Source organism: Mycteria americana, chromosome 3, assembly GCF_035582795.1.
Source record: "Mycteria americana isolate JAX WOST 10 ecotype Jacksonville Zoo and Gardens chromosome 3, USCA_MyAme_1.0, whole genome shotgun sequence".
NCBI classification, from domain to species: Eukaryota; Metazoa; Chordata; class Aves; order Ciconiiformes; family Ciconiidae; genus Mycteria; species Mycteria americana.
The window spans coordinates 39,745,859-39,768,061 of record NC_134367.1 but is presented as its reverse complement, the minus strand read 5'-3'; the positions used below and the strand labels follow the sequence as shown (position 1 = coordinate 39,768,061).

The 22,203-nt window shown below is 43.8% G+C and overlaps 1 protein-coding gene across 1 annotated transcript; it reads right to left on the bottom strand.

The window, feature by feature from the left end:
- Nucleotides 1-6,905: 6,905 nt before the first annotated feature.
- On the bottom strand, nucleotides 6,906-22,000 carry PRSS35 (serine protease 35). Its single transcript, XM_075498288.1, has 2 exons — nucleotides 21,666-22,000; nucleotides 6,906-15,649 (listed from the first exon to the last, which is right to left on the bottom strand). The coding sequence occupies exons 1-2, from the start codon at nucleotides 21,965-21,967 to the stop codon at nucleotides 14,392-14,394; spliced, it is 1,560 nt and encodes a 519-aa protein (XP_075354403.1). The 5' UTR covers nucleotides 21,968-22,000; the 3' UTR covers nucleotides 6,906-14,391.
- Nucleotides 22,001-22,203: the final 203 nt, after the last annotated feature.

Here is a 22,203-nt window from a genome sequence, read left to right as displayed (position 1 = left end):
AGAGAGGCAAGGCAGCATTCAATACACTGTAGCTAATTTTTACTTGACACAAAAGCTGGGTTAACTCGAATTGCATACCCATCACCCAGCAGTGCATCTGGTTTTGTGCGTGGGCTGTTTTTAAGCATCCTCCTAAACTTCTGTGAAATTACATTAGGCTAGTTATTTGGCTAATAATTAATTCTTTTTTTTTCCTCTCTCTAAAACTTCCCTTTATATTTTAACATCCAAGATATGCAGATGAAACCACCTCATTACCATAGTCCTCATACAGACTAGAGAGAGACTTGACTCCCATTTATTAACAAAGAGACCATACAAAAGATACTGTTCTTTTTCAAAGTAACGTAAACAAATTACATAGTGACAGTAAGCAGATTTTCTATTTAAATGTTCAGCTATTGTTTAGGATTATAAGTAGTAATTATAAAACTAACATTTGGATGCGTATAAGTCTGTAATGCTCTGCACACTTTTCAGTCTGAGATACTACTAAGTAAACGTATTTCTCCCAAGCAGCTCTATAACCATGTTATAAGAGGACAGCTAATACTTGTTTCCATGTTTGCTTAAGCCTTCCTGGTTTCTCCAGAACCTGATATCTTCAGTTATCTAGAAAGAGTGCACCTTGTGGTTCCTAAGTGAAGTATTTATCTTCTGAAGATTTTAAAATGTAGCCTGAGAGATTATGTTCTTGATGGTTAGTATTAGGTTTTGGTATATACATCTTGCACATATGTAATCAGTACAGTTAAATGTAATTTAGAAAAGCATTACACTGTTCTGTCCACCCAAAATACAGTGTTTTGTATCCAGGATTGATTCCCCAGGATTTCAGGATCCTGGCAAACATTTATTGTAATAAAGTAGCTTATGTATCTGTTAAAATATTTTGTTTCTTTAGACATTTGGCTTCATGACTGATCACCGAGATCAGCTCTAATCCTACTCTATCATTTAGCCTGGCTTGTGGATTTTTCAGACAACTACTTTTTTTTTGCCAACAGATGTTGAGGGCTGGATTTGGATTGTTTGTGCTTTTAACAGCTTTTAGAAATATCTCAAAAAATTTGCTAATGTATCATTTACAACCTCCACCTCTCTTTAGATGAGTATATAGTGAGAAATGGGTAAATCATCTATATTTCATTCAAATGCAAATTTTAGAGGAACAGAGAACTGCAAAAGAATTGCAAGCCCTGGGAGCTGCAGTGATACCTATGCCAGGCTGTATCCCATGGACGCTTTCTGTCGTTAGCAAGGAAAATCTCCCATCTCAAACCCACAATGTTGTCTTTGCTGTACCTTTACCCCTTTGGGGCTAACATAGGAATAGCCCTCACTTACATTATTGCAAGTGGTTGGTCTGGAAATCTTGAGATGAAGTAGCTGGTCTCGTGTATGAACTGTTTACAGTCCAGTTCGGCACAGTTTGCATGAAGAGCCTGTCGTGGATGTGCTTCTCTCATTTAAAGACCTTTAAAATAGCTGGCAGGCTTACAGAATATTATTTTTCTATTTGTACAGTTCAGCTTGCCATCCAGGCTTTGCCATTTGAGACTGAACTTACAGTGGCTGGAAACTTTAACTGATAAGTCCAGTATTTTGATAGATCTGTCGGAGATGGAGAGATGCAACTAAAGTGAAATAGTTTTCCCCTAGCCAAACTGAAGAGCTAAGCTGATTCAGTCTAGGCTGTACTGGAACAGACTTTTGTGTGAAATATAATATTTTTCTCTTGGCCAAAGCATTTATTGCCAATATAAAAGTTCTGTATAACTATGCATGCTGTTTCACTTAAAAGTTGGCTCTCTGCTACAGATAAATAAGACCAACACAGCTTGCTGCACTCCACTGCAAAGGCAATGCATTCAGAGCATGTGAAGTTTCCACTTTAAGACTGCTGGGCAGGATCATAAGATAGAAATCACAGAAAATTGAGAGCCATCTACTCTATGCCCCTGCTCTAAAGCCAAAATTGTATAATTCCGAACAGATTTTTCTAAAAGACCTCCGTCACACCACAGCCTTTCCAAACACCGCTGCAGGACGTCACCACCTTCACCCTGAGAAAGCTGCTGTTACCGTATTACCGGATTCCTCCTCGCTGCACGTTGAACTGTTATTTCTTCTGTCTGTGGGGATACTTCCTTTGTTCTTTGCACCAGCAAAGATATTTGCACAGTTGCCATAGTCATTCTTCTGTCTTATGCCCTCTGCCTTCAATCTTTCCTTGCCAGTCAAGTTTTCTGGATTTCTGATCAATCTTGGTATTCTCTGCACTCTCTTTAACTGGTCCGCGCCTCCTGTGAAGTGCAGCATCCAAAACGGGACACAGCAGCAGAGTGGAGGCACGCCAGAGCTGTATGTAACAGAAATACCATGTCCCAGGGCTGGTGAGCCAGGCTCCCAGTTACAGATCCAAGTGTGGCATCTGCACTTTCCCCACCAGGGTTGCGTTATTGGGCCATGGTCAGCCTACGCTCCTCTGTGCTCTTAAAGCCCTTCTGAAGAGCTGTGGTTTAAGCAATTGCCCTTCAGCATACATTTGTGCATAGTGTGTAGCCATTTGGGGGGAAAAAAAAGAAAAACAGGAATAAAAATTTAAAAAGGAAAAAATTTTTAAAAGGAAGAAATTTGACGGTTTAAAGAAGTCCAGTATTGACCATTACTGTTTGGCTCTTTGTGACATTAATAAGACTCAGCAGACTGCTAAATCTTTTCAGCAAGGGAAGAAATTTGGAGAGGAGGAGGGAGGCTGTGGGCTGAATGTCTCCCTGCACCCTGCTTTTCAGCTGGTTGGATCTCTGTGTGCATGGGGAGTTGTCCTGGGAGAATTCAGCATACGGCAAAGATGGCAGGGCAGAGCGGCTCTGTAGGAGATGGGGCTGTCCATCCTCCCTCAGCCCTGTGAATGCAGGATCCTCAAACTCTTGTTTCTCCCACATGTGGCTTGCTCAGGTGCCTGGCAGGAGAGGCAGAAACAAGAAGCAGCTGCAGGTCTCTGGAGGGCGATGGGAGAGGTGAGGGAGGAGACAGTGCAGGGTGTGGGCACAAGATCAGGGTCTCGGACACTGTGGCAGTGTCGTTAGCTCCTCTGCAGATACTGTTTGAGTATCACGTTTACAATCACACTACTATGTATGTATTGTACATAGTTATATATACATATAGTGTATTCACTGATGTACCATATGTATGTATACATACACATGATACATTTGATACCTGATTTTCAGCGGGGTCTCTGAAATCTGCAACTGTACGTTCTTTGTAACAAAGCTGCTATGTACAGGTTGGAAAATGTAAAATACCTTGTTTGGTTAACCCTAGCTGGTTTTTGCCAGAGTAGTGCTGGTATATCGGCAGGTTCTCTGGGTTGCAAGCTCGAGGTTGCCCCTGATGCAAAAGCATATGGAGCAGCGCGTTTGGTGTGAGAGGCCCCGCTGTGCGGGCGGGGGTCAGCAGCAGGGTCCTCGCTTGCAGGGTGATGAATGCGCCCATCTGGGTGAATCTCCCAATGAACGTAATGATGCGAGTAGCTGAAAATAGCAGAAGGGAGAGTTTTAGGTGCCTCTCGAATAAGGATGGTGGCAGCATTAACAGATCCAGAGCACAGGTTTCTTTTCCTTGCTAGCTGTGCCGCATTCACACGCCGTGAATGTGTAGGGGGCAATAGGGAGAGGCAGAATACAGCTACCAGCTGTAATCTGGCCACGATGCAGGTCTGAACTGCTCTGCTCTTATGGAAAGTTTTGTGGGTTTTATCTGGACGTTTATTTATATTGGATATTTATAACATCTGGACGTTGTTTAGATATCCGCCAAAAGACTTTCTCATCAGTAGAAGGTTGATCATGGTCAGCAACGGGAGCTACTGCCTTTGGATTGCCCCAGGGCACGTAGCCCTACCTGCTGAACCCCTCATTCTGTAATTGGTGGAGCTGCCTAAAAAGCTCTCTGCTGAGAGGAGAATGACATTGGCATCCACTAGAATCAAAACAAAACAAAACAAACCCCCCCCCAAAACCTTAATTGCTTGAAAATTTTCTTTCCATGCGCTTAGTCAATTGGTTGTAGAAAAAAAATCATGTCAAGTCTTCTTTTTAAGAATGCCTGTGAATCTTGCAGTTATTTTAGCAATTATCTGCTTCATAGGTAACCTTATTTCCCACCAGTCTTGTGTCTCTGAGCTATATCTTTATCATGTTTCTACCAGAATATACTTGGTTCCACAGTGACATTGCCAGACAAGCCTAAAAATTTACAAAAAGTTTGCTTTCAGATTAGGAGGAGGGAGCTGGCTTCTAGATCTAGAAATGTGACTTTTTATATGTCTAAAAATACTTGCCTTGAAGCTTAGCTGTTGCCAAATAAAAAAAAAACTGCGTTGTGGCCTGGAAAAGTATGTGGGTGCACCCCTCTGTCCCAGGACCGTGTAATTTTGGCTCCGTACGTGGGCTCTGACTGATGTGGCAAGAGATGAGCACATGAGGGCTAGCATGGGCTCCGCAAACAGGCTGCGCTTACAGCCCTGGCTCCACCTTGCGCGTTAAAAAAAGGGCTGGTATAGGGGTATAATGAAGCATGGAGTTTCCTAAGTCATTTCTGATATTTACAGTGGTTTAAATTTATGCTGTTTAATGGTATTGAGGGAGAAAAAGGCACGTGCTCTTCACTGTACGTACTGAAATGTGAAGGCTTTACCCCTTCTGTAGAGTTGTGATTTTCACTTTCATAAATGGTACATAAAGAAATGCTGCAGATAAGACCTATCTACAACAGCTATAGCTTTTCTTTTCCAGGCTTAGTCCTTGGATTAGCCCTAGAAGGCTGTGCTGCTGCAACGAGACATTACCTTGGCAGCAAACTTAAATAACTGGTGTGATAAACATCACCCGCACCCGGCTACCGAGAAGGTTCCTGCCGAATTTCTCCAGGTGCTGAGCAGATGTGGCTCCCACATAGGCACATCTCCCGGCCGGGGATCGTTCGCTTTTCGCTTGAAAGTGTTGTTCCAGTGGATCTTGCGAGGCTGTGGGAGCCATTTACAGCCCAGTTAGTATAATCTGATTAATAGCATCAAATTATTGTTATTTTTGCAGTCAGTTAAATCAGTGAAATTAAATAAAGCTTCCCCTGGAGAGTAGGATATGTCTAGGAGATTAAACCCATGCGTGCTGCTGGGGTCCAGAGCCTGTGACCTCTGCCTCAGTCAGCATCCGCGGCAGGAGGAGCTGTCAGGGCAGCCCCGAGCTGTTTTGTAAGGGACATCACAAGATCGCTCCTTCAGCTGGCAGCTTGCGTTTAGGTTGACTCAGAGCTTATGAAAGCATTTCCCAAGGCTGGCTCCAGATTCGACGTGTCGTTTTGGAGCTATGAACACTGGGTTGCTTGCAGTGATTTTGCGTTTAGTTCTCTGTTTGCAGCTGTTACCTTAGTAGCACTTTGAAGTGGTTTCTCTTGGACAGAAAGCCAAGTTCCTCACTGTATAGCACCAGTGGTCGGGCATTATTTAGGTAATTTAATTTTAGGTATTTGGTGTTTAAGTAGAAAATGAGGTGAAACCCCAAAGCGGGCACAATTAAAAAAGTGAAAAAGTAGAATTAGCAACAGAGAGAACCCAAGACGGGCAGGGAAGCATGAGATGAAGTTGCAAACAGCGCATTAAAAATAGCTGAAGTATGGAGAGAGAGAGAGAGAGACTAGCCCCGCTCCAAAGGGCAGGACTCCGAGGAAGCGCTGGCACAGTGGGACTGTGAAGATGCTCTGCTCAGCTGAGGCACCGAAGGAGAGGCTGGAGCAAGGGAAGCCAAGGTGAGCCCTACAGGGACCCCCCCACACCGGTGCAGCTCCTGGCTGGGGCCCTGGCTGGCACTGTCCTGCTCAGTCGAGGAGCTTCCTTTCCTGGAGGGAGGATGGGATGGGATGGGATGGGATGGGATGGGATGGGATGGGATGGGATGGGATGGGAGGGTGCGCTGTGTGTGGTGGGAGAGGCACAGCACGAGATTCACAGGACAAGGGACATCTGAACCCGTACATCAGTGACAGGGATACTGGGAGGAGGAGGTCTGGGCCTGCCCCAGCTGCATTTCCTCCAAGGTCTCTGCAGCGGAGCAGAGGACGGGTTCCCCAGTCGCCTTCATCGCTCGGCTGTGTGCATGCCTGATGTAAAGCTGTTTGAAGACCAAGGAAAGCAGTCAGAAGCAGCACCCAGAAGTGAACAGGGGATCGATGGAGTTTGTTTCTTGTAGGACTGAGGCACATGTTTCCCAGCTGTCCTGGTGGGGGGAGCAGCAGCATCAAGTCCATACATTACTGGAGCAGAGAGAGACAGGACTTTTCCCCCTATAAAAATAGTTGCTATAAGAGTCAAAAGCATGAAAAACAATTCCTAGGGAGAGGATCAAGGTGAAAAAAACCACATCAGCAAATTCAGAAGCAGCCTGTATGTAAACTTTCCAACATGCAAAAGAAAATCAAGAAAAGGTGCTTCATTAGCCTGATGATAAATGGGTAGAGCATAGGGTGGGGGCAAAGTTGATGTCGTTAATGTGAACGACGCAAAGGTGAAGGCTGAATTGAGAAGAAATACACAAATACTGCATGGCATTTCTTTTATGCTTGTATCTGGAGATAGCTAATGCAACCTCTGCGGAGCCTTCACACTGAAGACACGTTTAAAGCTGCCCCCTCCTTGTGTGTGTGCATGGGGTGTACCATGGATTTGTACATCAAAATAACCGAGCAAAAACTGCTTCCAAAGTCATAACCCCGTAAAGACAATTCTCTATCAGTTTAAAAGTAATAAAAGACAATTAGTGGCAGCTGTATTATTTTCTTTTTTTTAAGCTTGTGGACACTGTTTTCACAGTATGGACAGAAAACTAACCTCACATTGGTCATTGCACAGGTGCCTGATTTTATTTAGTCCCAACCAGTAAGGAAAACATCAATAAGCAAGAAGTGAAAGGACTCAAGCACGTCAGTCATATAAGCAGCATTACTTGATCGCAGATCACTGTTGTAACAGGTTAATTTACAAGCAATAAAGTATCATACCTAAATTGGACACTGTCAAAGCTACTTTCCCTTTTGAGTATTGGCTTCCTTTTTATTTCTTTCTAAAAGAAAGAAACCTGTTTATAGATCATAAATGCCTAGTGTATAATGCTCTATAACAAGTAAATACATATAATATGTGGTGGGTCAAATTTCCCTCTAAGGTTCACCATTGTAAATGAGAGGAGAAGGTGATGCAGTGTTTGGTTACTGTTTCAGCCCACCATTATTAAAAATTACTTCATCAATCCTCCATGGACACATACAGCAAAATGTATAAAAACCTAAAATGTCAGTGTCCACGTGCCTGGAAACCTCTGTTCATGTCCACCATTTAAGAAGACCAGGTCTGAGCCCAAACTCGCAATAAGCAGCAAGAGTTTGGCAGCACAATAAATCCCGGCCCCCGTGGGGAGATGGGGGGATAGACAACCAGCAACTGGTTGTTCTTTCGCCACGTAACTCACTGCAGGTCTGGAAAGCATCCGCGCCCTGCACAGACGAGCGTGGCAGAAAAACCCATATGACTCCTATATCTATAAAGCCTCCATTGCCTTTATGCATACATATTTTTGAAAATATCCCTGTTTTACTTAAATAAAAATATGGTGCTTGTCTTAGAGATTACTTTTTAATTTTTTTTTCCTTCAATTACTAGTAAATCCCCTTTGGGTGACTTAGCATTTTCTTTTTTTTTTTTTTTTTTGTGTTGGGGAGGGGAAGACCCTGCTGGCATTCGAGGGCATCGTGTGCTGTATCCCCAGCACTGAGCGGGTTGGTTCGCTCCTGTACAAGAGTCAATAGTTAGCTGATGAGTTAATCATTCAAGAGAAGGCAAAGGAATGTAAAAACTAGGGCTGCCTTTCACTGTAGGAAAAATAGAAATCATGTTTTCTTCCATTCAGTAAGGCACTGGGCTGTTTTGCTGTTGATCACGGTCTTCACCTTTGCCTTCTCTTGTCCTCTTCTCCCTCTGGGGCCTGCCCTGCTTCAAAATGCCCGCAGAGAGGTACGGCCAGAAAGGGTCCTTTGCCGTGTCATGTCTCCTGGCCGCTTTCGTCTTTGATTAAGCAAAGCTGACACCAGCATTTAATCCATAACGTTGGAAATTAGACTGGAGGGGAGGGGTGGGAGAATGCTGCAACTGCAGCCAAAGGGCAGCTGAGTAATTTGTCTGAAAACCAGTCCAACTTGGTTTCATCCAATGTTTTCAAACTCTTTCACATGGAAAAGAAGTAGAGCCATAGCAACTGCAGTAACTACGGGGCGTACATAATTGCCAAGAGCCACAACCTTTGTAAAATATTTGTGTAGCTTTTCCAGTATATCTGATCTTTTTTTTCTCAGCAATAATGGCTGAAGGATACATTATCAAGGCTTAGAGATGTATTCCAAGCAGGGGGAATGAACGGTTTGTCAGGAATACCTGCATAATAACCGGCGTAAGATGCCACTTCTTTGGTGGATTTCAGTTGCTGCTATTTGGTGAAGGCCTTTTGAGCATTTGTTAAAGATGATGGGAACTGGAAGTATGACAGGAAAATACCTGCCCAAGGAACTGGGCTGTATCAGAACATTTTAAGGCTGAATAGATGTTTGGATAGGATGCCAGCTCAAGCCCCCCAGGGCCCATGGGAATGTACGATCCACAGCACGCCTTGGAATGTATCTTCCATCAGAGAAACCACATCCCTGCCAGTGGCTTGGGAGTGGCCTGCAGAGGACACAGCTGTCACCCCTGGGTCCCTGTTTCTGTTCCCTGGATAGGGGCCAAGAAACGTTTCTCGAGCACCAAGACATTCTCCCATAAGGTGGAAAAAAGTAGACTCCAGCAATGAAAAGATTTAGATCCTGTTACCAGCCCCAAATGGACTTTGGTCCAGGTGACGAAGCTGTCAATCCTGTTTATTCACCTGTGGCCCTTACTCCTCCCCTGTGTAAGGACCACCAGAGCCGGTGGGGAAGCCCTTGCCAGATCCCTGTTAAATATTGCTTGTATTAGACACACTGTTAATCACTGCTGTAATAATTTCTAAACTTTCTAAATATTTCCAGCAGCTCTCGTCCTTGCCAAAAATCTTTCCTCTTACTGTCAGTGACCAAATCAGCACCAGTTTCAAGGGCACACAGAGTTAAGATAACGCTGAGAACCAAGATTGTAATATTTTACGCACTTCTAATTTGGCCTGGTTCAACAGCTCTCTGGGGTAGAAAATACAACAATAGCTAATAGAAGAAACAGAACTAATTACTTATTTCAGAATTAATAAGTTGTGGCATAGTCTGTGAGTCATTTCCTTGCTGAACCAATTTTTTTTTTTACTCATCAGATTTGCTCATGGAGTAATTATCTTGAAGACAGGAGTAGACAGGGAGGTTTTTTCCCAGAACAAATTTAAAGAGACATTAATATCTTGTAAGACCATGTCCCAGATCACTCACTGATAACCTGTTACAAGCGTTTACAGAATGGAGTTTGTGCAACACCACCATAGCTAACAAACTACATCATGACAGAGGAAAAGAAAAACAATGGAAAATATTTATTAACATAGTATGTGCATTGTATAATATCTTAATATAGCAAAGGTTTGCATTTGTTTTCCCAAATGAGTTGTCATTTTGTGCAGTTAAAAATATTATAAAAACACTTCTTTTGAATTTTGCTGCCAGTCTTTAAAAAGCTAAGAACATTAAAGAATCATCAAAGCTACCTCTCGAGGTTTTTAACCTAAATGCTATCTCACACTCAGAGCAAAATGCTGGTGCAACAGGGACTCAAATATACTTCCAAATCCTTTGAGATTAGTGTGCAATTTTAAGCTTTCAATGTAACAATATTCTTTATTTCTTTCCCCATTCATTCTTTAATCCAGGAATTTGTAGATGGGAGTATCTGCAATATTCTGTGCTTTAAAATTAGAAGCAGTTGAATAAATTTCTGTGAAGATACCAAACACAAACAGAAGGTATTTGAAAAAATTTATTGTCTAGAATTTGTAGGTACATGCAAAAAATGGAGCCAACATTTAAATGCTTCAAGTCTGAGATTTTTTGTTTGTTGGGGTTTTTTTTTGGTTTGGGGTTTGTTTGTTTGGTTTTTTTTTTTCAATGGGGAACAGCCTTTACAGGAATCCCAACAAAATGTCAGGTTTGAGAAACTTTCAAGTGAAAGAAACTCCCTCTACTCAGTACACTCTTGGTGAGCTGGTGTGCTGGGAGGTTCACGCTGCCAAGCCTTTTGGCCAGGACACGGATCTGTGGCTTCCCAAGGACCCTAAATGAACACAAGCGTAATCCCTGCGACTTCGGGCAGCGATTGTAGATCAGGGTCAAAAACCCTTGCCTTCTAGTGGTCCCTGCCAGAACCTGAGCCCTCTCACAGCCCTTTCCTTGGTGCTGTTGGCTGGGAAGAACAGCCTCATCTTTAACAGCGAAAGGAGATTGTTCATGTAACTTGTGATTTTTACGTCTTAATTTATACTGTTATGCCTTTACCAGCTGCCTACTCTTTCTTACAACAGGTCCTTCTGCTACCTCGCAGCCATTTCATCTGTTACTTTTCACACTTTCTTTATCCCTTGCATACCACCTCCGTCTTCTGGTCTGCTGTACCATCTACTTCTCTTGCTCTTTCTTTCTGTATTAATTGCTGTTTGCTGCCAGGTCATCGCTTACCAGCAGAATAGGAGGAACTCCCCAGCTGCTTCTCTCCTCCACATGTAGATGATTATTTTTTTTAATTAAGCCGTAGTCTGTGCTGATTCATACTCTATACAGACTCATAAATCTGCAAGATTTGGATGGTAAATTATAAACTGAGTCAAGGAGTTTCTTTAAGCAATGTTTAAAGCACCAGGTACTCTATATTTCATATAACAGAAATAATTTTGCTACCTATCGTTGTGTTTTTCTTTTGTTAACATAATACAAACTTAGACTTAATTTTTCACATTGCAGATAATCCCCTTGACTTCCATCGTATGTCTCAGAGCCCCAAATTAAATGCATGCACAAATGCCTTGCAGAAGCTGATCTGGGTGTATTAACGGTTTGTATATGAGGTTTATCTTTGGCCTGGGAAAAACTTTCTTGTTAACTTTACAAATTGCCAGTAGCCCCCTAGCAGAACAGGGATTTGACTGAGTTTGTTTTTTCCTAAAGTCAGGAATACAGTTAAAGAAAAAGAACTACTATAGCAACTATTATGGAAAAGCATTAGTACTGATGAAAACAAATGATATACAGCCCGCTACTTGAAAGAGGGAAAAATCCTTTGGGGAAACATCACAAGGGCTCTGTCCCCTTCCGGGCTGGGAACCCAGCCTTGATGCTGGTGTCCTAGACAGCAGCAGATCTGATCTACTAAGAACACCCCCTCCTCGTATTTTCTCATTGATAACTAGATACTAACTGCAGGTTTTTTAAGCAACTCTGAGATGATCACGGCTCAGAAATTCTTGTCCCATTTGCAGTGGCTGGTACCAAGAGCCCTACACGGGACATTGACCTCCTGGGGTTGTGTATAAGTACTTGATTTATGAACTATTTCAGAAGTCCCCATAGTAAGCAGTCACAATGCCTACATAAAGCATTTCCTTCTCTGTTAGGCCAAATGGCAGACTGAAATGTTGCCCGGCACGCTGATACAACAGGAATAACATTTTGTCCGTGTCTTCTTGTGCCTGCATTCCCTTGCCTGAAGGCGCTGACCCAGTTCAAAACAGCACATGCTCTCCAAGCCCTTTTATTTGCATGCGTTTGTGCATGTGCACTCAGACACAGAGGCTTGAATATATATATAGTTTTGATTATTTTTTATGTTGCACTGGCCAGCTTCTTTAATCTCTTAGTACCATAAAATGAGGCACTGAGCATCTAATATTTATCCTCTGAGGATAAACATTTGTTTTCAGCCTGGTATGAGAACTTCAGGTTGTGGCTGAGGTATTTATAGTGGATGATTATTATAACAAGACCATTTGAAAGCTGACATCAACATTTTTCATTCTTACTTTGTCCCTGATTCCCAAACTAATAAAGAAATAGATTATATTTCTGCTCCTAAGGAATACACCTAAATAAGACTCACCAAAACAAGGAATTTACTGAGCCACCTTATCTTGATCAGTTTTGGACCCAAATCAACAATGAGAATAATTGTAACAAAATCCACGGGCCTAGGTTGACGTGAATTGGATTAACGATGTAGTACCTTATTTGTCACAGTAACTATGGAAAAAGGCACTTAAAGAAAACATTACAGAGACGACTAAAGAATATTGTGGCTTGTTGCATAGAGCGAGAGTATTAAATACTGGACTGAGGTGATTTAAAATTACTGTCAGTGAAGCCATACATCTTAATAGAGATGTTAACAACAATAAAAAATAATTAACCTTAAAATCTTAGACATTAATTTCTAAACTTTAAAAATTATTATTAGTTTTCTGCAAACAATCACACAAAATAAAAAAAAAAACAAAGGAAAGTTAATTGTTCCCTGGAAAGGCCGATGTTAAAAGGAATAGTTTCTTTTAAAGTGAGATCTCTTCCAATTAAAGAAATATCGTTAGTTATGGTATGGAAGCAAGTCTTAAATTTTTATGCTTTGGCAATAATATGACAAAGAACATTGCCTGCACATTCAAAGTGTCAGGTTTTATACTTTCAATCATCTACAAAAAAGTGGGTTATTAAAAATGATCTTATTTCATTAAAAGATATTATAAGCATATTTTAAAGATACCAACAAACAGATAGTATTTTAAATGTTGTTATATATTTTTCTTCTGCACAGGAAGAAAATGTATTTTGGTCAGCATAAACTTATGACCAAAAAAATGAAATATTGTGGTGGTGAATAATCTTAAAAGTATTGAACCCAAAGGATATGATTGGAAATACACAGTATCATTTTATGTTATTAGATTAACGTAGCACCATAACAATCCTGTGCGCTTCAATATCTTGATATAAAATAAAAGATATAGACTTGTGTAGCAATCAACAATAATTTTTTAAAAGGTGATTTGTGTTTAAAGGTGTGTAAAAGTCAAGCTCACTTTGTGTTTTCATTAAATATATGGTTCAGCAAACACATTGAACCAAATTATTTGCTAACTACTGCTGCTACCTAAGAAGATATCTGTTATAATGTACAGGATAGTTCTTCTACTGTTCAGAAAGTGGTATAATTTAGTTGGGAGAAATTTTTAGTTTAACCTTGTAACTCATGTTGAGGTGGAGTCTGAATATGACATGATCAAAACTACCCATTTTGCAAAACCGTATAAAGCCAAACTAAAATATTGCTTTCCAACTCCCAGTCTAATACATACTATCCTATCTATGAAGCTGAACTCGTATAAAAGTAATTTATAAAAACTGCAAAAATGGTTAGCACCCAAAAAATCTATCATCTGTGAAGCTCTAAATGATTGTCAAATAGCCACTTCAGAAGTCAGTGACTTCTCCCAGTGGTAAAGCTAAACATTTGACTAGAAACTAAACCTACAGCTCTCCAAATACTAATTGGAATGCAAATGCATGTGTTTAAGACTTTTATAGCTTCTAAAAGAAGATTTAAAGGCATTAAGTTATGTCCTGATGTTTCTTCTTCTTCCAAACATGGAAACTTCTATGTTCATTAATTTCTTTTTGCTGTTTTTACTGAGCAATGAAGTGAAACTTGTCTTTAAGGTCTAACCCTCAGCTACAGAAATTTGGGATTTCCATGGAAGCGTTCCTGCAGCAACCAGAGGAGGAAGTTTTCCAAACTAACAAGCATGAACTACACTGCTGCTTCTCAATATGGAGCTGTGGTCTTTAGAGAATGCCAGAATAATGTCTTGGTCTCATGCAGTTCTCTGGATCATTCTGCACATACAGTAATGTGCTGTATGCACAACTTGCATTTGAAGAATTGGAACAGAACCCTGAGAAAAGCAAATCCATTGGAAAAATAGATATTGTTTAATAATACCAGTTTGAGACGTTTCAATCCTTCCCTTGGAAAAAAAATGACAAACAGGTGTAGTCATTTTTTTTTTCTGATGTGAATGATTTGAATTTATCACAATTTCAAACATAAATATAGTTTGGGATTTTAAGTGCATATCTAGGGTTGATTACAATTAGAAATATTTTGTTTGACAATTCTACCCATCCCCCAGCAATTCAGCGTTCCTCAAGTCACCATGACATTACTTGTGAGCTTTGAGTTCAAAAACATCCTGACATGGAGTGATGTTCTTCCAGTAACTGCTGCAGCAGACTTTCACTCTATGCTAATACGGGTGCTAAGTGAGCCAGGTTCAGCTCTCTTCAGCCTTGTGTGCAATTCTCATCATTCCCATGTATCCAGAAGCAAATCTGGGCATATTTGAGAGGAGTAATTCTTACTGCTACATTGTAATCCTGCTGTTCACCATTGACATCCACCCACTGATGGCCTGAGTAAACAGCGATGATCTTGCGTTTCCACTTCTTTTTGTTCGGCTCCTTAAGACGGAGATAGATGCCAGATCCAGTGGAGCCGGGCTCAGCGTCACAGTACTGATAAAAGAGATCATTGGACTCATCAGAAATGCTACAAAATCTATAGACCAGCTGCCCGGATCGATCATTGTCAAAACCTGAGAAGTGGATCATGCTCCCAGGCATCATTTTGATTGTTGGGCTGATTCCCAGCTCCATGTATTTTCTTTTGTGGGGACGCTTGAGCTCAAGAACAGCATAATCATAATCCAGGGCAATATCCCCAGAGACACCCTTAAACCAGCCTTTCGGGATGTGGGTACTCTTCACCCTGGTCCACTGGAAGGAGGGCATACCATCTGAGGTCCCCTGCTTCCTCCCAGATCTCCTCTGCTTTCTCCCACCACCTTTGGATTGTCGCCTTACTTCTGTGGCAACTTCGGGATCCTCTTGGGCTGCAGAAAGTTCTCTCCTACTTCTTTTAGCACCTTTGCGTTTCCTGCCGTCGCCTCTGGATTTCGTCTTCATCAGGCCCACCCTCAGTCTTTTGCTGCCCTTAACATAATCCTTGCCATTGTGCAGACAGTGGGCAGCTGTTAGCACGTGCTTGGGGGAAATGAGAATGCCGCTACAGCCAGTGGAGATCTTCACAGCCGTGTTGAACGGAAAGTTGGTCATAAACCGCTTGTCATAGATGCTGAACCTACTGTCCGTTCCATATATCTGCCTCTTCTTTCTCGAAGACCTTCGTGTGGTTGTGTTCCCAACTGGGTCAAGCACTAGTCCGAGGACATTCACTTCAGTCAGGGTCCGTGTGCCGTTTTCAAAAACGGTCTCATACGATAAGAGGTCCTTCAAGTCAGACGAGCTTGGCACCGGCAATTTTCTTTGACATTCAATTCCACATACACTGTTCAGCTCTAATTTGGTTTTTGCTTCAAATTTAGGGCTGTCAAGGGAGAAAGTTCTTTCGCTCACAATCTGGGGAACCTTCTTTAAGTGCCAAGTAAAATCTTGTTCAGTTTCTGTTCCATTAGTGAGACCCAATATAGGTATGAAAAATATGAATAGCAGTAACATGTGCTCCATTTTATCTATTTTTTTTCTAAAACAAGAAAGAGAGATTTGAAAATACACGTTGGAAATATACACAGTTATCTTAGTATCTTCAAAGTATATTCATGCAATATTAGCACTGACATCAGTGGAACAGAATTTAACACTCTGCTCAAAATAGAAATGCCTCAGATATTCCCTGTATTGCCTCTGATGCTTCCAATGGTCTCTAGCAAGATGGGCGCAGACGAGTCAGCCAGCATCCATGCTGAGCTACCTACTGGAAGGTGGAAACAGCTGAGTTTTACCTGCTTTTCCCTCAGTGGGGCAGTAGTCCGAGTCATTCCACTCTGTACAGCATCCCGTTTTTATTTATCCCATAGGAATGTTTTACGCTTCTGCTTCTCTTCTCTATAGCTACTGGTTGTAGGTAGAACACGGTTGAAAACCACCAATGTATTCAAAAGTCGCATTCAGAAGTTGGGATCCAGGCAGAGACAGACAGACAGACTACACTCGTGAGACTTAGGAACCCTTAGAAAACCAGACCAATTGTGCTCTTTCATGTAATGGCCAAAAAATAGCAGCTTTAAGTGACCTAAAAGTCACCAATGGTTCTGCATTACCCAGCCAGCTAAGACCTGTGAATCTGTGTGCTATGGAAAATGGCACTTTGCTAATTGCTCTCCCAAGGAACCAACTTAGAAAGATCTCCTTTCCCCTTTCAAAGTTTATGTTGTCTGGATGTGACAGATGGAGCAATTTGGGCACCTAAACAAGGTGGCAAGTCCCATTTTAAATGCTTTCAGCTTCTGCTGCTCTGAAAGGCATGGGTTTCCTGCAGATCCTGCATCGTATCTCCCTGTGTGCCATGGCCACCAAAACCTCATTCATTTCCTATTTGTGGGTGTCTGAATCTCTCTCAGGATGTCAGAGAATTTCAAAATCCATGGTTGAAGGGGACAGATGAGTGAGGAAAGTAGAAGGTTGCTGGTCTATAGGAGTCTCCTGGTTATATACATGCAGGAAAGCCCATCCAAGTAGGAGGGACAAGTCTGCTGACTCATCACATGCCTTTTTCCTGCAGGATCCCACAAAGGCTGCAAGAACTGTGCTGTCTGTGCCTTATGGTCACATGTGGAAAGCCCCACCTAGATGGGATGATGCACCACACCACACAAAGAGCTAATACTTTAAATGGGAAAGACAAAAAGCAGTAATATTCCCATCTGTAGTTGGGAAACATGCAGAAAGAATGTAAAATTGTTAGAAGTCCATGGCAGAGCCAGAAACTGAACCCAGAAGTCTTGATTCTGAGCTCAAAATATTACTGAAAAGACCATTTTTCTCCTTTGGCAGCAGCGATGTCCGTGGCATTAACCAACTACTGGCTGCTGCCATTGGGAAAGCTGCGCTCTGTTCTCATATCCTTCATTCCAGTTACGTGGAAACCTCAGCTGTGCAGAAAGAAAGGGCCTATGATTAAACTTTAAAAGCCAAGCAGTTCAAGGATATGTATGTGGTTAAGCTCTCTGGTTTACATTGTAATGGCAGTGTAAACCAGGGCAAAGATAACCGCTTTCCTTTTCTTGAGCTTAGTTTAGAATAATATAAGTACTGCTATCCAGTGACACAGCCTGGTTACAAGCTAGCTAAAGATCTAGCATGAAAAAAGAGGAGTATGTGTGCAACATGGAAAAAGAAGTGGTAACATCATTTTAAAAGCTGTATAATGGACCAACGATTCCTGTAATTTTGAGGCATCTTCACCATATAGACATAGTACTTGTCTATAAGAGGTAACAGTTACCACTTTTTGGCTAACTAAGCACTACAGTTCAAACACAGCTTATTGCTTCTGATGCCAAATTCAGAGGGTGGTTTTGTTTTAACATATTTTTTGATGTTTTTCACCTTTGCCTGCATGGAACACCAACTTTGACCCAGAGTTTATTTACTAGGATATACATAAAACACATTTTACAATACAGGATGAAGATACCCACCCTGGCTTTAAAGTAGCTAACTCAGGTTTTGGAGAAGATGTGTGGACTTTCATAAGACATCTGGAGATTACAGTGACTCACAGGCTTAAGCTCTGGGGTGTATGCGGTCATACTGAAGATATATGAAGGTTTTGAAAGCAGAGCAGAGTCATCCCAGGTGCAAGATTTTGCAGAGAGACAACAGTTGACCATAACAGTCTAGGTTATTGGTATAGCAGAAATGCACATATTTAAACATTAACTTTTATATACAAAGTTACCTTCAAAGTATTGTTTTGGTTATTGCTCAATGAGTACTAAATTTGAAGAGGAATGATAATTTCACATATCTATGGATAAATGATAAGGTGTCAAAATAAAGAAATACTATGATGAGAACATAAGAATAGCTTTCCTGGCCTGACCAAAGTTCCATCTCACCTAAAATCCTGTTTCTGACACTGGCCAAATGCAGATGCCTAGGGTGGAGCACAAGAATAGGGCAACCATGTATGTCCCTCCTCCCACATAGTCTCTTAGCTTACAACCAGTTGCACCTCATGGACTTCAAAATCAGAGGTAGTTTCTGTAGTGTGAGGAAACCTCAGTGGATTTCTCTTCCATAGTTGCCCAGTCTTCCCTTGAACCCATATGAAAATTTGTATCCACAATGTTTTGCCTCAAGGAGTTCCACAGCTTAACTATATGTTGTATGAGGAAGCATCTCCTTTTCTTTATTTTCAGCCTGTCACAAACTAGCACGGTTTGATGATAAATAATGTGATATTAATGTGGAAAACCTGGTTTTAATTTGCTTTGCCCTAATATAGCTGTTGAACAGATACAAGGTATTAAGAAACCCAGTTCTTCTGTCAGGCTTGAGAATGCCTTTTCTATGTTCTTTCCTAGAAAACGTCTCCCTTTCTCAGCCCTTCCTCAGGGTCTGGGTATTTGATATTTCTCTGTAGCTGAATTTTGTGAGCTCTAAGGAAAGTTCATTCACTAACTTCTAGTTCATATAGAAAGTCTTACAGGTGCCTGGGTTGATGTCATTCCACTGCGATGGCTGAAGTCTTCCCAGCTGGACCCATAACTAACTTCGCTTTATAGAGAGACTTTTTGCAAGCAAATGGGTGGAGTACTATGGCTCCCTTCTGCCACTCTTTAAAAAGAAAAAAACCCAAAACACACAACCCTCAGTAGATGCATTGGAGCCTCCCATTTGAAATGCTATACTCAAGTGCTCCCTACTCACAAAGACAGTCTTGGAAGCCAAGATTTTCATCATTTATAATGAACCACTTGTTGCTCGTAATGAACTAACTACACTTCAGTAGAACTGGAAGAAGTCCAAGCCGAGGAACTAGATGAAAATGGTAGTTCTCATCACAGACCAGAGCAGTGGTCCTACTAGGCAGCATTGTCATTTACAGCCATGCACTTAAGCTCTGTTTTCTAACCCAATCTCTACCATTTAAGCAAGGCCAACTTCAAGGCCAACTGGGCAATGTCAGCGGTTGCCATGGCCCAGTACAGGTTGCCAGCAAGGGGGGAACACAGCGGTTCCTCTTGCCCGACAATGGGGATGGAAATGTGTAGACAGCTGCAGAGACACCTTTGCAGGGTGAGAGGAGAGAGAACACAGCCTCCAGAGGAAGGAGGAAAGGTCCTGAGAAGGCTACCAGCTGGATGCAAGAAAAAACCCTCAACATCTTACTCACACTTTCTGCCACGCTGTTCTCCACCCTTCCTCCAAACCCCAAGCTGCTCTGCCCTCTCCTTTCCTTCACTCCTTTCCCATACAAATTTTGGGTTGGCTTACAGTAATTAGAAGCCTTAAGTCAGCTCTGTCTTTGTGATGAATGGTAGGATGAATTGCTTCAGAGAAGACAGAAGAAGATGGAAACTAGAAAGTGAGAGAGAGATCCCCAGCTCCGTGAAAATGTTGAAATTCTTCATCCAGTTTCCAAGCCCAGCTGATAACAGTGAGGACTCCCTGTTTGGTGGCATTCCAGCTGCCAGGCATATGTATACAATTAAAAGTATTTTCAGTCCTTCTCAGTTCTTGCTTCCAATACCAAATCTTTCTGCATTCACAGGACAAAACCTACCCATATCCTAACTTTTCAGGATATCCTTAAAATATTTTGTCAGTATAGCCTATCTTACTCCAGCAGAATGCATCTCAAATGCTCAGGGGAAGGCTTGTAGTCAAGCAGAACTAGAATATGTTTCTCTTCAGACTACCCCAGAGTGAATTTACATGTCAATGTAGCTCAGACAGAAGAAAAGTTGTGTCCAGCTACCTGGCAGCGTTTTATCTTGGTCTGTTCAGCGCAGCCTCTGCTCTGGAGCTTCCTTCTTACTGTAGGAAAGTCAGCACATTTCAAAATAAGCTTAAATAATTTTAAATGCGATTTTCAGACCATTAAATATTAGAGGCGGCTACACTAAGCAGCTCCTTTAACTGCTTTTGGCCTTGTTCTTGAACTGGCCTGAAAGTTAGAATTCACAGTTCTACTCTGACAAAGCAAAACAGAGAACAAATTTTGGAAATCTCACACTCCCTGGAAGAAACCATTACCCTAACCTTACCCGCCGCTGCGCCCTTCACTCCTCCGGGTGCGCTCACTCTGTGTGTTGGTGCACAGATTTCATCCTCTGCTCTGACTTACGGAGAAAACCCCACTGCGACTCCTGGCTCTTACAAAATTTAGGCACCTTCAGTAGGCACAAGAAGAATTGATTTTACACGGCAGGCGTGACAGCTCATTTCTGCAATCACACACGCAGGGGGAAATAAAGAACGGGGGGATGAATGGCAATGGGGACAGGGACTTCACCTCCGACTGGGTTTTCCCTCTCCCGGCCGCCCCCGCCGCGGCCGCGGGGTGGCGCGCCCGGACAGCCGGCGGCCCGGCAACCGCGGCCGGCCCGGCTTAACCCTCTGCCTGCCGTCCCCCGCGTCCCGGGCTGGCCCCACGGCAGCCCCCGCTCCTCCCAACCCTCCCCGCCGCCGGGCTCTTCTCCCTGCTCCTCCGGGCCGGGGGAGGTCGCGTCCAGGCCCCTGCTCCGCTGCTGAGCGGCTCCGGGGGTCGAGTCCTGCCGGCCGGGGCAGCCCCGGGGCGGGAGCGGGCGGGCACCGGCCGGGAACCAGCCGGGGGAACGGCGGGGACGGGGCGGCTTTGCTGGGATGGCCGCTTCTCCACTGCCCGCTCCGCTTCTGCCGGCCGCTCCTGGGCATTCAATGTTAAAGCCCAGGATTTTCCTGGAAGAAGCTGAGGGTTTGGAGGGGAAGGCTTTAACGCTACAGCTCTTCAGCCATCCCCTGGTCCTGCTTTCCGCGGGAAGCTCTGCTTTTCCGCGTCTGATCCAAAGGAGTTCCCTTTCTCCACAGCCTGCAAGTTAAATACCTTGGCACGGCTTTTTTTGCCATTCCAAGATAAATCTGCTTCCAGCAGTGACGAATCTGGATGAAATTAGTGTCAATTCCAGAAGAGCGTGGGGATGGTAGGGCGAATACTGAGGGGATGAATCAGAATTAAAGGAGAGGTTGTTTTGAAGGGTGAAGAGGCTCCTTGCCTGCTGCTCCCCGCAGAAGACACAGCACAGAGACTAACCCCTGAAAGCCCAATAAATATGCCCCTTGCTTCCGTCCCGTCAGCCGTCTTGTGAAACCAGCTTCAAATAAAAAAAAAAAAAAGACCAAAGAAACGTGTCACGTTTTAGTCCTATCAAAACTATATCCATCAGGCTAAAGAGGCAGGAGCTTTATACACAACCCTTCAGCTGCCAAGCCCAAGGTACTGACATCGCTCAGCCTCATCATTTTTTAAAACGACCCGTGTAGGAAGAACGACATCGCAAAAAAAGATCACCTTACGGACGTTACCTCGGACTGCCCGGTCCCCGGCTCCGAGCTGCCCTGTCTCCGGACCCGGGCTGCCCCGGCCCCGGCCCCGGGCAGCAGCCTCAGACCCCATCCCAGCTCCCAGCCTGCCCACCCAGCGCTGACCCGACCAGGACCCTCGGGGCAGCCTCTCCCCCCGCGGCCGGCGTCGGGAAGGGTTTCTTTCATACCTGGCACCCCGCAGGACGAACGGAGGGGAAGGCGGCCACAGCCCCGGGGCACCGGCTCCCCGCTCCGCGCCGCCCGCCCGCCGCCCAGCGCCCGCGGCTAGTGAGGACGGGGCGGGGGGAGCGGCCAGGTCTTCCCAGTCGGGGGAGGGGATGGAAAAAGGAAAAAAAAAAGAAAAAAGAGGCGAGAGGGAGGAGGCCGGGAGGGCGAGAGGGGGAGGGCCGAGGGGAGCGGAGGCAGATCCCGGTATCTCCTCGGATGGGAAGGGAAGAAGGGGCTCTGCCTGCGGGGCGGGGAGGCGCATCGCCCCGGGAGAGGCTTCCTCTCGGCGCCGGGCGGAGAGCCGGGGTGACCCGCGCAGGGACGGGGCGGGAGAGGCTGCCGGGCCGGGGGGGGAGGCGGGGACAAGCGGGGAGGCGGAGGGACCCCGTCCCGGGGGAATGGCGGGAGGGCGCCGCACCCTCCGCGCCGCGCCACCTGCGTGGGGCCGGGGCTGCTGGGCACGACGGGGCCGGGCGGCGGCGGCGGTAGCAGCAGCGG

Bases quoted from the DNA above. Each gene is read 5' to 3' on its own strand.
- PRSS35 (XM_075498288.1), bottom strand. From the start codon at position 21,967: ATGCGCCTCCCCGCCCCGCAGGCAGAGCCCCTTCTTCCCTTCCCATCC. The intron at 15,650-21,665 runs GTATGAAAGAAA...TTCTTGTTTTAG, and splicing joins TTCGTCCTGCGGGGTGCCAG to AAAAAAAATAGATAAAATGG.